This window comes from Styela clava, chromosome 13 (assembly GCF_964204865.1).
Source record: "Styela clava chromosome 13, kaStyClav1.hap1.2, whole genome shotgun sequence".
NCBI lineage: Eukaryota > Metazoa > Chordata > Ascidiacea > Stolidobranchia > Styelidae > Styela > Styela clava.
The window spans coordinates 11318006-11334376 of record NC_135262.1 but is presented as its reverse complement, the minus strand read 5'-3'; the positions used below and the strand labels follow the sequence as shown (position 1 = coordinate 11334376).

Below are 16371 nucleotides of genomic sequence, written 5' to 3'. Positions count from 1 at the left end.
TTCCATTGACTTGCTAAATACCACTGCGGCCCAGTCTCGGAGCTAACCAAATTATGATCACAATCCTTCGAATGTTGGTATAGTTACAGAGCTTGGTCTTGTCCACTTGTTATTAACTACCCCATAACAAATGTGAGAGGAATTTGAAACATGTTTACAATTGTTTGTATTCAAATACAAATTCAAACATTACATACATAAAAGAATCAAGAAAACAATATGTGAGAAAAATATCTGGGCAACCATCATTGACGAGTACAGAGCTGAAGGCACGATTTGGTAACAAGGATACAGGTCCATACTAGGAGTCATAAATTGCCAGTGAATCAATTTACCTTTTTACTATGTTTATTATGGTACACTTCACATGATTTTTCATTGCATAGATTGAAAGGGACAATATCGCTCATAGAATTACAACACATAACTTATACCTTATAACATTATATCACATAACTCATCAAATGGAAGATATACCTGTTTGCCACACCAGTTACTATGATGTGAAGTCGAAAAGAATTATTGATATTACGAAGTGCCAATCAATGTGTCATGCAACTATGTTACAAAGCAAAACTAATAATTCTCAAATGCAACATATAACAGATTGAATGAAATAAGGATGGAAAATTAGTGCCCTATTATCTTCTTGATAATTAACGTAGTTTAAATAAGTCTAGAATACTGTTATGTGTAAAAATGCCTTTTTATCATCATCTTGAAAGCCAAATTAGGTAATGATATTACAATTAAGCCTAACTGCCTAACAAGTCCAACGAAGCTCATAATAGAGTAAACATTGACAAGAGTTAGATGTTATGGCCATAAGAACCAACAAAAAATGGAAAAACATCAATACTATACACAGACCAACCGGCCAATCAAAAATAAAAAACGAACAATAGAAATATCCACAACACTTGTAAAATTACAGGTCCATATTCAATCATTAAATTCCACAAATGCATGGATACCTGATCAGTCGTTAAAGAATGCTCCATTCCTGCCGGTAATATCCACTTGATATTTGAATTGGAGTGAAATTTAAAGCAAAATTCTAGAATACCAACTATCGTATTAGATTGGGCATGCCAAAAATTGACCATAAATAGCAATGAATTATGCAGGTTTAACTGTTACATTGATATAATACTTTGCCGAAGCTCTGAGCAAATTTCAGAGAACTATGAAATAAGCATCAGTGAAACGTACCATATAAAAATGGCAGCATCGTATGTCTGTGGGCCACAGCTCACAATTTTAAATAATCGCGAAAATTACTTTTGATTTGTTCATTGTTATCTTCAAATAAAAGATTTTTCCATGCCAAAAAATGCAGCTATAAGGAATCCAGTCAGCTGCATAAAACTAGATTTTTGCCATCAATTAAACATCACTAAAAATTGTGTTTCATTCAATGAATGCGGAATTTTTATTAGTGCTAGTCATGTTTTCCTTATTAAATTAATGTCATTAACAGAGACAGTTTAAATTGAAATGGTTATTTATAGAAGAATTATACTAGGTAGTGTATAAACAAAAGTTTAGTGAATACATAAAGAAAAAGAAAAAATTCTGAATTGCCTAATGCAATATCACACAATATAGCAAATATAAATACTTATCCACATAAGTATTTTTCTTGCATCTTCAATGGCCACCATGTTAACTGAACGAAAATATGGTACAAATTAGCATTTGTAGTGCAATACTGAGACTGAATAAGAATTTTTTTAAATTGCCCATTGCCTTGTGACTGAGTGTCATTTCTACTAATAAATATTCTGTTTTAAATGAAAATTTGGAAAATTAACCCAAAATTGTTAAAAAAAAAACACACATAGACATAAAGTTCCTAATTTTACATGTAAAGGAGATATATAGAATCCTCAGTCTAGCACGCTTGTTCAAATGTGTAACATTCACGAAACATTATAAAACTAGTGAGACAATGGCACTAATTAATACCAAAGAGACAAAACCAAGAAAATAAGAAAAGCGAGTAAAAATATGGCATTGCACGTTATACAGAAAACGGATCAACTATATACAATTTCATTTAAAATATAAAATTATGTGTACCACTAAAATATACCTCTGATCAGTATGAAATAACCGTTAAAATTAAGTCATTCCCAAATTTAATTTTTTCTCTCTCTTCCTCTGTTTAAAGTATTAATAGTATAACCATAAATAGGATTCAAAATTCAATAAGGACAGGTTCTCGTTTCACAAAACTATGCCGAATTTATTGTTTTAGAAAATCAAGATCAAATTAACAGTTTTCCGCAACATTCCAAGAACGGGTCTTCCGAATTCCCTCATTAGTCATAACTCATAAAACAGACAGTTCAGTATAATAAGTGAAAACAATTGCGTTTTTCAGTTGAATATATCAATGTTTAAATAGTAATTATTGAGATGAAGTTTTTTATTGAAAACAAAAGTCAGTGGCAAAAGTCAATTGAATATCTTTCTGTTTGTGTTTTAAAAGATAAGAAGGCTGATCGTTCAAACTCCTATTTGGCTTTGTCACGATGATATCTTAATAACACAAAATACCTAAAATGTGTAATTTTTATTTCCGCGCCCACACAAAAATTGCCCATGAATATTCAACAATTATCGGTCCACATAGTTTTTAGATAATATTATAAATAACTGAATCCCCCTTTTTAGATAAAAATGAACATCGTTCAGCTTATAAAAAAAAAGAATAATATCATATTTGGCAATTTCGAAAAACAAAAAAAATTGAAAAAGATGTTATTCATTTTAAAAAAATCGTTAAAAAGAGAACAAAAACGATATTACGCTAAATTCATTCTTAGTGCACATATTCAGAAAGTGCCAGCAAACTTTTGAAACTTTTTTTTATAAAATATCTAGTGGCAATAAAAAATACCAGGTACTGGCAGGCAATCAAGAGCAAGTTCAAGTTTACTAGAAAACAATATTTTTATTGAGTAATGTCTAAACTCAAATATACTTCACATTCACAACAGTTCATGGTAGCGTATCGAAGAGAAAGTTAAGACATATTTGTCGAGAATACACTTAGTATAAAACATTGAATATGAAATAGTTTTCTCTATTTAGAATATGATCCCTATAAGTCGGGAGTTCCCAAACTGGGGGTCACGACATGGAGTGGCATGCGCAACAAATTTTAGGGGTCATAAAGAGTACACCAATTTTACAAAAAATACTATATAGTCCTTTTTAAGAATTTTGAAAACACAATTTTTCAAAACACAATTATTAAAACCAGTGCAAAACATAAATCTCACGATTTCGAGAGAATTCATAGAATCGGGAATGCGCCAGGCTTGCATAACAATGCCAACTTAGCATGGGTCACAGAAAACTTTAATATATTGAAATAGGCTGCGAGCTTAAAAGCTTGGGAAGCTCTGCTATAAGTAACATCCAAAATTAGTTAGTAATACACCTTTCGCTCTTTACAAGGCTCTGCTTAACCATCCATTATTATGTAAGGGATGGAATTATTTTGACTCGGTATTGCTTCCCTGATTTTGTACACCTTGGGTGAGGTGGTGGGATGGGATTTGAACCCGAGATTGTAACCTGTGAATGCTGTGATGCAAAAACAGCTAAGCCTAATGCTTTAACCACCGGGCCACTGCACCCAGTAAAATTCCTATAAGGCACTTATTTATCATTCGCAAAAAGAAAACATAGCAAAAGTGATGTTAATGATAAACAGCATTAGGTAAGTTTCCGCAATGCTTATAAATTTAACCCAAGTTATTCAGCAGTTTGTTGTCATGGGCCTAGCGATCTACATCGCCATATTAAAAATTCAGGTCAATCAATAACGGACCATATTTTGAAAACTGAACATATGTCCAAGAATATAAAAACTTATTAATTCATGCTTTCTCCATTAGTTCACTAATGTTACTTTAGCTTATAATTCAGAAATTATTTTTCAGTCTGCATTTACTCCTTTTTTTTCACTCAAAGTCTTTAAAGAATTTCGATTTTCGGGTGAACATCGGTACTCATCGGAATAACATCTTCGCTAAAATTGTCAGCGAGAAATAGTCCTTCCCGTGGCTTTGTGTTGTTATTATTATTAATAATAGGGGTCCCAGAAATGTCTGTCAAAACGAGAGACGTCGCTTTGTAACAATTCGCATCGAAAGCTTCGTTTTGACCATCGGCGCTAACTTTTGGTAATGTGTTTGACTGCATAACTTCCATACCATCATTCGCAACAGTCGAAGCAATTTTACCATCTGCAGTGCCTTCGTAAGTATCCGCTGTAAAAAAGATTAGTGAATTTTAAAGTGAATTTAAGGTATTGCATTTAATAAAGCATGTAATAACCTATTTGAAAAGATAGATGCTAGATATATTAGTGTTAGTGGCTACTAATGTCTCAAAATAAATGAAAAATATAATAAATTTGAAAAGATGATATAACCATTACTATTATCCCAAAATAAAATCTTTAGGTTTAAGAACAGCATCCAAATGTCTATTCACTTTTGATTGCAATGAAAAGCTAAAAATTGATGAATATTTTTTTCTATTTCTAAAACTTATTCAAAGCAAGGTCACGTGCACTCCCTCAGAAATAGAGAGTTTTATCTCAGAGCAAATTTACAATCAACCACTAATGGTGACTTACAGCTACTGAAACTATAAATCATTACAGTTTAGAATTGCGCTTAGTAATTACCAATTAATTAATGTGAGATCTAAAGCAGTTCATGCCAATACATTTGGAAAAACAGCTACGATGATAACAAAATAAATATTAACTATTATAACGAATAAAGTAGATAGTGAGATAAAGATTAGATAGAGTTGATAAAAATGGCAGGACGAAACTATTATGTCAAAATAATATGTACGGTAGGCTACATGTCTTGCGAATTTCAGTCTTAATAAAACACCTAAAATACTGAAATAAAAATTTGAGATACTGAAATAAAAATTTGAGATAATGAAATGCCCAAGTACTATTTTGTTTTTCAATTAATATTCATAAATAGTTGAAAATTGCAGAAGCTTTGTACCTATCTTGTGATTTTAGGTTGATTTTCACTTAAAGTTCAAATAGCTAAAATCCTGTTCTAATTTCAAGGTTCCTCACAAACTGTGCCTTCACCAAAGGTGGGCCATGGTGCGGTTCTCTGGGGGTTCTATACGCGACGAGTACATTTTTTTTTTAAATAAATTTATCGTAATTCAATCGATTCTTCAATTTTTTGTCTATGCCTATTATTACAAAATAACTGAGGGGGGAAGCCCTCAACAATTTATTTTTGTACTGAAGAGCAAGATGCAATAGAGTGTGGTGTCTTTGAAGGAAAGTCACACTATAAAAGTTTTGGGACCATCAACCTATATCTATTTGAAGATAAACAATCCATACTTTGTTTCCTAAAGCTCTCATAACATCATTGGGCAATTAAAGTACGCTACCACATATGACTCCATGAATATATATCATAAATTATAAATAATACAATACAAACCTCCTAAAAGCATTTCTTGAAGCAAGTTGTCTATTCTTGCGACACCAAATATTCTGACAAATTGAATTTGTTCGATCATTTGCCACGTAATGCTTTGTAATGTTGGTAGGAGAAGCAATATCTCACCAAATCTAAATATGAAAAAGAGGGATTTCCAAATGAAAAAAATAGGATTATGACTATATACGGGGCGACCAACCAAAAAAAAAAAAAACCAGGTCATTTGAAACATATTCTAGAAATAAAATACTTTTGTGCAAAGCGTCCCTTATTACTGATACTTTTGAGTATAATCATACACAAAAAAATATTCAAGTGTTGAATAAATTATCTTCAATTTCAAACGAGTAATTGAGAAATTTAATGGATCTGTTTTTTTGGCTTACGCTGTACATATCTTTAACTAATTATATGTAAAGAGAAATTAGCGCCCACAGCTGATAATTGCACATGAACTGTTAATGTGGACATAAGCGTAGTTATCAGTCTCAAGATGTAAAGGTGTAAAAAAGTTTATATTCGATTGCCGGTAACAATGCAACTATTTCTTATTCCCAATTAAAAGATATTAACTGGTAGCTAAATGTTCATACACTTGGCACAGCATTACAAATATGGCTGCTGGGGACTATGCCATCCAATGCTTACAGTCAAAAAATTTGCTGGCGGGAATTCCTTGAGAATAATTTGTTACAGGGTGATCACTTATGTTCAATTAGCCATAGTTATATCGTCAGATATCATAAGCTGCTCATTCAGGGCCTAGTTTAGAGCAGAAGGCAAGAACATTGGTAGTATAAAAATGAAAAAGACCAGTTTTCTAAATTCAACAATGGAACATTGACTTGATTGTTATCTGCAAACTTGCACTAGAAAATAAGATTATGATACAGTAAGTAATAATAATCAAAATTTTTTAAATAAACAAGAGAACACACCTTCCTCTGCATTCATATTGATGATCGTTAATATAATCTTCTAAATTACACATCACTTGAAATCTCATGGATTTAATTTTTCCTGGATCTTGCAATCCTTTTGCATCTGTAAGATTGTAAAAAAACAAACTTATTAGTATTACTAGCAAAATAACACACAGAAGGTTTCAAAGACAAAAATTTGAAAAAAAATTATAAAGACTGGAAAGAATGAAGAAAAATAAATTTGAAAGGAGTTTAAAAATCATGTTTGAAAATGTTTTTTATTTTTCTCAAATTAGTTTAATAAGATTCGGATTTTTGAAAAAAAATTAAAAAACACATATTTTTGATTTTTTAACTTCTCTTAACTTATTATTGAATTGTGACAAAAGAATTATTAAGTAGGCTAACCGAATTTTCAAATTAAGCCCGCAAAGATAAATCATACCTGGATCAAAAAAGACGATGGCTTTTAAACAAGCGAATTCATTTTCATCGAGGACAAGTTCACTCAACGGCCGAACAATTTCATCCAATACTCGAACTGCAACTTTACTGATTTCTACTTCAGGACAATGTCTGAAAAAATGGTCAGAAAAAATTTGCTAAAAATATTATCTTCTGCCATGTTCTATTTTCAACAAGTAATAGGTCAAATACATATGGCAACATTCAAGATATTTTGATGTTTTATTGATTTGGTTTCTGCGAGAGTAACTACTTATCCTTCTTCCATGCCAGGGGCAAAATGTTTTAGACAAGAGCCTGATGCAGCAAGTCAGAAATATGTGAGAGCCGCATTATTTTTGAAAATTATTAATATTAGAATACTGTGAACAGAAAAAAATTTACACAAACATCTAATAACAATAAATATCAAGTAATATATAAGTATTTATTGCGAGACCAAATTAGAAGTAGTTGACTTGTGTGTTTCCATAATATCTGTGAGTTTTTGAAAGTGTGGGCGACATGCAGTCAATGCAGTGTGAAAAAATCACTTTAAATATGCTTATATATATACAACCAAAATGGTAGGTCATCTTCTTTTCATTTCAAACAGATATAAAAATTAAACAAAATGAGCTGATGAATAATAATCAAGCAATCAAACTATTTGTTCAGTACTCTGTAACATTCACCCCAGCCTGTTTGATATTCATCGACCTACCTCGGAATAATGAAATCATTCCCGAGCAGTAATAATTGTCTGTATGGCAGCGATCGCTTTGCAACCCCTAGGAGTAAATGTTCTCCAGCATGAGCTCTTAATAAAGCAACCTGAATATAGGTAACAAATAAAATCATATTGTGATCTAGTATAGACATGGAAAAAATGAAGTTGTATATGTTTTGAATCCGAGAGCAGAGGTAAAAAAGAGCAGGGACAATAAGTATTAGGGGGGAGCACTACACTAATAATAACCAGCATAGGCTGAAATTTTCATCTTCATAATGTATCAAAATTTTTGAGGTTAAATAAACTAATCGGTATGTATATAATAAAGCAATACCTGATCATCCAGAGGTAATTCTGAGAAAGCGGGAATATATTTTGCCCATTCAACAAGAACAAGAAGTTGTTGTTTTATTGAATCACATACATCATTTATAGATGCGATCTTTTTTGACGCAATGGCATTAGCGTCCAATATTTCTTGATTTGGCGAACTTCCACCGGGCCCACCGAACTGAAAATACCAAAAACGAATGCACTACTCAAAAAAATTGTTTGAACTATTTGTATTTATGCATGTTGTTTCTTTTTTTTGTCAGAATAAACTAGAAGCAAAATGAAGTGCTTTAGAGTGCGTTTAAAACAACTATATTTTATGTATATTCCGTGAAAGATGGGCAAAAATAGTACATAAATATGTTAGATTCGGAGTATACTTTATTATTTTTTTGCACAATGGTTATTTTACCCATTTTGCTCCAACCAAACCTTGTACAAGAAGCTATTGAAAAGTAAAGTGTTATTATTTTGGAAAGGATCAATTTCAAAATCGAAAAATTTTGATTCTCCCAATAATAGAATATCCTTAGATATCATTGTCTGCTTATACAGAGCCTCGTCTAAGGCAGAAGCTCCATATTGAATAAAAATGAAACTAATTTGCATAAAATCGACATGTTATTACAAAAATGAAAAATTTGCAAAAAAAAAAAAAAAAAAAAGTTGAATTTCGCGATACATAACTTTTTTGAAATGGTGATATCTATTTCAATATTAAATGAAATCCTTTGGTTATACTCGATGACAAAGCCGTTATACCTGATGTGATAAAGATTCTGCATTCAATAAAGTAGCAACAGAAAGTGATGAAGTCATCTTCATATTGGTTTTTCTTGTACTAATTCTATCTCGTTCATTTTGGACGGCTATTAAAAGAAATATAATAATGTTAATATAAAATACCAAATTGGTTAAGTGATCTTGTGAATAGACAAAGGAAATAGGTTGAAATATGTTCACAAAGAATAATGCAATCATAAACCCAAAAAGGCAAGTCTTAACTTGTTTATTATTTTGCCCAAAGCAAAAGAGAGAATTACTGAACCATGGGGTATCGCTTGACTATCTGCCAAACAATTTCATATATTTTGTTTTCATGGATAAAATTGACTCATTTCCTAGAAAAGTAATATATACAAGTTATCTCAGAACAAGCATGATCAATGTGTAACATTCGACTAATCAAATCAGATCATAAGTTTGAAAAGTTCTTATTGTTTTGGAAATGATAAAAAAATTAAAACACCTAAATGGAGGTCTTTGTTACTCATGAAAAACATGTGATATAGAAAAGGCTGACGGCACCAAAACATTGTCCATAATAAAAAATAAAAAGAAATTAGGAATTACTAACATGATACAATATTTTATTATTTATAAACAAGTTGCGTGGTACTATAAAAAATAATTGAAACTATTCAAAAAAAATAATAAAATTTAAAAAAAAGTTATGACGATTGTCAGAGATTTTGAAAAATATTTATTACATATATCGGTATATATGTTTATTTACCCAGATTTACTATCCCCATTTCAGGCTTGTCTTTACTAATGGAGAAAAACATAATGTCTATTACACCTTCATTTATGAATATTAGTAATTTATGTAACATTCATACGATAGTTCATTTTTTACCATTCACTAGCTTAGAAATTGTGTGTGTTGATCACTCAGCCATGATTTACATAGTACATTCCTTCTAACAAACAAACGGACACGGTCTCTTACAAAATCGGATTAGTCACTAACATGTATATTAATAAATAATTAAAATGTAGGAATATCAATTAATAAAATACTTTTATATCAGTTTTAATGATGCAATATTTGCAAAATTGGGACACAATAAATAATCTAAGGCTCCAACTCTAGTAAACCATTGGAGGCCTATCCTTTTAATTAATGATTTTATTATCGGTAATAATCTAACTTAATCATGCCTGAAACTAAGAAATTTAGTATGTTTCATGTATGTCAGAATGTGAACAACTGAACATTATCACCTCGTAAACAACTCAGCTGATTACTAATGGCATACAAAACACAAACTTCTTTATTTGAATTTCGTAATAGTTTTGTGTCAGCGATTATTGGCTTACATCTTAAATCACAGTAAAGCAATACATATATCACAATCCCATAGAGATAACATTCAACAATTTTTACACAGTCTTATATGGGCCATAATAGCAAGGGTCTTAGTAAGCAAAAAATGGTGTCCACACATGTGCAAAACAGCATAATAAACTTTATATGTAAAGGCAAATATTATGCACACAATTAAAGATACTTATGAAAATGCTGATGTTTTGCCACGCAAGCTAAATCCAGTCTTTAATAAATTATTTTATACCGGTATATGTAGGAAATATTATTAATTGGGAATAATTTAATCAATCAGAAGTTACATGGGAATTTGCTAAAGTTACTAATTTAATTATAAATTAAGGAAAAATTCTTGAATCAAGATGTCATGTGCCATAATGGTGTTTTATTGTATAACATGTCAAGGGATTTAAGTCCAAACTTGAAATAGCTTTTCTAAGAATATGAGGGGAAAATGATAACTTTGATTTCTAAACGCATGTAACCTTTTATTGAAATAGTCTAGTAAGTGTGCTTCAAACTATGATTAAATACAAGCTTATTAAAGAGAACTTATTTCTTTGTAAAATTTTTAAATAATTTTTTTCCATTTTTCAACATTTGCCTCTTGGCTGTGAAACTCTATATATGATATAGGAATATACAGTCATTTTATTCAAATTGTATATCTAAGCATCTGAAATTTTACTATATATAATCAGGACATTATAATCAATGTACAAATTAATATTGATCACAATAATCATGTCAACCTCTTGTAATCGGTTACTTTTACACATAGGAACATTGTTGACTCTAGTGACGCCATAAAAGCTAATTTATTGGACTTTAACAGCGAAGGGATGGGTGGACTTTAACCCCTGACGGTTCAAAGTCTCAAATATCAGAGAGAACAAGGATCCCATTTCCTGAATGATATATACATAAAGGAATATTGGAATTGAATCCTACTCCAGATTAGCTGAATTTTAGCTGTTATTAACATTAAATTAACGATTTCGAAATAAAAATAAAATCCTGCTCATACTGGAAAAGTACCTATACCTCAATCTCAAGAATACTTTGAAAAGAAAATAGTAATTATACTTGTGAATTGGGTGTTACATTGTTCAGAAAATCAAAATCTGTTTTGTTTGTGTAGCCTATTTGTTATAACACAGGGTGTTCATAAAATATTGAAATTTTTTATATTACAAACAATATTTATGAATACTATATATAGTTTCTTGGCCCCTATATTAAATGGCGTAAAGAGTTTTAATTCTAAGGACTAGTTGAAATAAAACAAACCCGGTTAAGATATATTAATAAAATATACCTTCATAACAAAATTGAAAATGTGACGAGACTCTATAAAATCTCTGTATTATCTTGTAGAATGTGTAAAAAAAGTAAATAAAATAAACATTCTAGATTATGAAAAATAGATGAAAATGAAATAAAGTTTGCCTGTCTGGACTGGCGAGCCATGTAAGTGTGACGTAGAAAGTTACATTTTATGAACAATATTCACAATATTACAAAAGCAAAAGTAGAAAACAACAAGCCTCATGCCAAAACTAAATTTAATTGCAATCCAAACAAATTCATTGAGCTATTTTTTTTAGCTGAAACATCAAAATTTGGTTTAAGTTTGGTTGTGGCAGAATCAGGCAGGCCAGATTGAATTACCCAACGGGCCTGATTTGGTCTGCGGGCCGTAGTTTGCCCATGTCGGGGCTAGACTTACCGGTAATTATTTTTATTGAAAAACAAAGACTAAACAAAGAATAAACTAGTACTAGAATTTTTGGGTTTTCATATGTATCTCACAGGGAAGTGGAGATCAATCAAAATTGGCTAAATAGAGCGAGCGATGCATGTGAAAAAACATTCCAGCATGACATTCGTCACATTCATATTACCTTCTTTCTTCATCCCAGCTCTGAAACATTTTCTGAGTCTGCAATAACGGCATTGGTTACGTTTGTCCTTCGTAACAATGCAGTTCCGACTGAATCTGGAATACAATAAACATAAGCATCATATTTCGACATAAGATATATGACATATATACATGCAAAGAAAAGTGAGGAGCTAACATTTCAGAACTGTTACAACCTTTAAATATTTGTTATCAAAATTTAGCTTTTGACAGATAAAAGTCAAAACACATTGCAGAAAATATATTCAAAAATAATGGGGCAAATTTCAGCGATTTACATTCAAATTTACATTTTGATGCCATATTAAACAATTTAGAAAAACTGAAGGTAATACATAATGTAACAATAATTTCTCTACCAGGCGGATCAATATACAAAGTGTTAGTCTTGCAAGATAAAAAGAAATCAAACAAAGCTTATCATTTTTTTCGATAAACCGTTGCATATTTGAAAATCACAGCCCAACATGAAAATTAAGCAACTCAGGTCACCAGTTTATTTAAAAAAATGAAAATAGTAAATTGTATTTCCAAGTAGTGACCTTTATATAAACACATTATTTTCTCAATGCATTACATTGAAGTGGAAACCTGAAATTTGCAATATTCGCCAATTATAAAGTGATGGGATACCACTTGGTTTTGAGTTAGCAATTCAAAGTTTAAGTTCAAATCTTTCCCATGGGAATTAATGCCTAGTAAATCTTTTACATGCTACGGGAGGTAGTTGAACAATGAACATACCAGGAGTGTACGAAAATCACAAAATGTTCAGATCAATATCAAGAAGTATTTTTAATAAGTATTCATATGTCTTTCGCTTCGAGCAAGCTTCCAGACAAGCAGACAATGCTAACTTAATTAAGAGCAGCAATGGTTTGAAGAACCCAAATATTTCCGTTTCGGCATTGCCTAACTAATTTAATACCCCGGGCTGAGGTGACGATCATGGGGTTTTGACCCAAGATTTTGACCATGAACTGTTAAGAGAAATTTACTATTTATTTTACCGTTACTATTTATTTTATCAAATTTATTATTAAACAGTTGAAAAATTGTGAAATAATCTAAGCAATTATCATAAAATCAGCTAGAAATAACATGAGTACCGGTATTTCCTTTATGAAATCATAATGACATCTTGTTATTTTGCTGGAATTATTCCTTCGAGGAAATTAGTTAGATAAACGAACGATTATGTTTTCCTGTAGCAATTAACTGAGTATTTGCAAGTTTAGCAAAATTGTCGGCACTCTGCAATGAATGTCATTTACAAATGCACATATAGGCTACACACACACCGCGTCATGAACTAACACGAATGCCTTGCTTGGAACGGCTTGAATGAGGTCATAAGCATGTGACAAACTGACCACAGTTTACCAATAATAGGTATTAGTGCCAACTGCCAATATAGATTAAAACCTGACTAGAACTTCATTGAAGTATAGGTGGACGCCACAAAATAGAACCAAAATATTTTTATATTTACTTCTATGGAAATGAAGAAAATTTACCAACAAACACTTCTGTTTGTGAATGACTGTAAGCAAAAGTTGCGGTAATCTATGAAACTTGAAAAATTATGTTCGTCCAATGTGGGTAATAAATTGAGTATGTCAAAATTCCGTATAGTGAATAATAGTTTCTAGTCATGCAAGAAGTTTCTAGTCAAGCAATAATTGCCCACAACATTATTTCAACATAGCAAGGACGTGATTAGGACCCACAGTGTTCTTTCTAACCAAGTCGCGAAATAATGCAAAAAACATACTAACCTTTTAGTTATAAATGATAATAAGATTAAAGTATCTACAAACCTGCATTGATATTGGTTATTCTTTCTTACGCTTCTTCGAAAAAAACCTTTGCATCCATCACAACTGCTTGCTCCATAATGTTTCCCAGTTGCACGATCTCCACATATTGAGCAAACTGGAAAAAATAATAGAATAAGAGATCAGCATTTTATTGGACACATACATACCTGGTTAAAATTGCAATCGCATAAGCCTACCCCTTAGTTTGGCAACTTTTTTCCCAGTTTTAAACTCGGCTTATATGTGGGGATATCAATGACAAAGGGCATGATATTATGCAACAATGGCATGGGCCTAGTGGTTTACAGAGAAAGTGGATATCGAAGGTTAATGGGATTTTTTGTTTCGACTGGTACAAAATATTGTTTAATATTGACAAAGAAAACAAAAAGTGCCTCAATTTGTTGAAACTTTTCATAACAAAGATGAAATGCTAGCAGTTTGCAGCCAGCAAGATTAGTTACCAGCAAACAAAGAACTCCTTTTCCCAATTTTTGAGTCAGCTGATAATACCACACGAAAACATAGTATTTAGTGGTATATTATCACAAAACATCTCTCAAAAAGATAAAAAAAAAATTGCCAAAGGCAACGGATATTTTATTCGCACATGATTAAGACCATGACATGCCAATAAATTAAATACAGGTGAGTATAACATAACAAAAATTAAAGAAGGGCTATACATGGCCTGAGGAGTATATGTTTCTTTTTGATAATAGTTAATAATTGGATGAGGGAGGTTATTAAAGGTCATAACAAGTAGCTTGAAACACAAAGGTTAAAAATCTGACCTTCTCAAATTGCTTAATCATCAGTTACTCTTTATTTTATATAAACTTGAATATAATTTAGAATGTAAAGTAGAATTTAGTTGATGAGAATGACCACTGTGTGCCTGTTTAATTAATTAAAGGCTCGTATTATTAAGGGGCTCACAACATTTATCTTATTACATTAGAAGTTTATGAGCATTCCAAAATTGCATTCTATTGCGCAGAAAACATATAAATTAGCAAACTACTCTACTATAAAATGGTATTTAAATTTACAAAATTTAAGAATAATTACACTCTCATAAACTTGCAATTTGCAATAAAATAATGACCATTCGAATGTAACAAAGACCTTTAGCTCAAAATGGATGGTTTTCAGTAAATGCTATGAATTTTCGTACCATGTAAGCTACAAGGAACAAGTGTCCTCCCATAAAACACATTTATCTTACGGTAAGTTTGAGCTTGGTGAAAAGTCAAAAATAGGAATCAACTCAATTGTATGTTTTTTAAAGAAAAATCTGTTACTGCCAAAGTTTATTATGGGGGAATTCAAACTTTTGCTTGGTGTAAGGCTCTTACACAAGCAGCACTTATATTTGGAAATATTGGAATAATTGAAAAGCACTCAGATTGTGTGAATTCCAAAAATTGAATATAAACAGCCCAAGAGTGGATGAATCAATGGACAGGCTATTCATGATATCCGAGACTTGTTACTTGGAAAACCAAAATACTAAGGTCAAAATACCGCCTATAAGTAAAGTATATTTAAAAAATTTACCATCCTATAGGCCTATGTGAAATTAGTAATATATTAGGAAATATAAGCATTTGCTACATATGGGAACTAACGTTAAATCAATAAAATCGAAGTGAATTTAGTCTGTTACATATCTAGTATGCCCGGTTGGCTCTATTTCAATATAGGAGAAATGTAATCAGACAAAAAAATGTTCATGACAAATTCATGCTTTACATTGATGCAAAAACATAATATAAGCATACCCTGTGTCTGAAATGAAGCATAATATTAGAAAACATTCATAAAAGATGCATTATATAAAAACTTTCATTTAATATCGATATCCTTAAAAAAATACAGAAAATATTATTTGAACCTTTCTGCATGAAAATGAATTGATTTGAGCTAGTTAGAATTGAATAAATTAGTTGGATACTTTGTATAAATTTGAGTTTTCAAAATGTTTACCAAATGTACAAGGTGATCATAGAAGCCTGAAAAATTTCAATTTTCAAATTGAACCACCTTAACATGCAAAAAAAAAATATAGAAATGAGTGTCAGGATTTTACTCACATGAACGAGCTCCATCACCACTGTTATCTCCTCCATTAGACTCTTGATCACTACTTTTATCCGTCACGTCGTATTCCGCCATCAAAAACACTGTTGTTGAATCTGCACTTTTAGCAGAAGATCCTCCGAAATTGTCTCGAGGTTGCAATGCATTAAACATGGGTTACTGTTATACTAAGCTAAGACTTGTCATTGGTCGTGCCATTATTATGCAATAACAAAACAATACCTTAAAATAATGAAGTTTCAAGTTAATAACAGAAATTTTGAATGAAGATGAATTATCAGTGAATATAAAATACTTTCTCAAGTACTGAAGCACTATTCTTATAATTTTTTCAATTATTTTCATTTGACAATATAATAAAAAAATAATATATTGAAAAGTAATCCGAAGGAAATTTTCAACTAAAATTCTAACTATTATACACACACCACACTAAGCAATCCGTTATCTCAAAAAATAAAAGTACAATAT

General features: G+C 31.0%; 1 protein-coding gene across 1 annotated transcript; it reads right to left on the bottom strand.

Annotated features, from left to right (window-relative positions):
* Window positions 1–142: 142 nt before the first annotated feature.
* Window positions 143–16143, bottom strand: LOC120333424 (hepatocyte nuclear factor 4-gamma-like). Its single transcript, XM_039400848.2, has 10 exons — window positions 15894–16143; window positions 13798–13912; window positions 11958–12052; window positions 8706–8812; window positions 7945–8121; window positions 7602–7711; window positions 6879–7009; window positions 6449–6554; window positions 5511–5641; window positions 143–4286 (listed from the first exon to the last, which is right to left on the bottom strand). The coding sequence occupies exons 1-10, from the start codon at window positions 16051–16053 to the stop codon at window positions 3991–3993; spliced, it is 1428 nt and encodes a 475-aa protein (XP_039256782.2). The 5' UTR covers window positions 16054–16143; the 3' UTR covers window positions 143–3990.
* Between the last annotated feature and the right edge of the window lie 228 nt (window positions 16144–16371).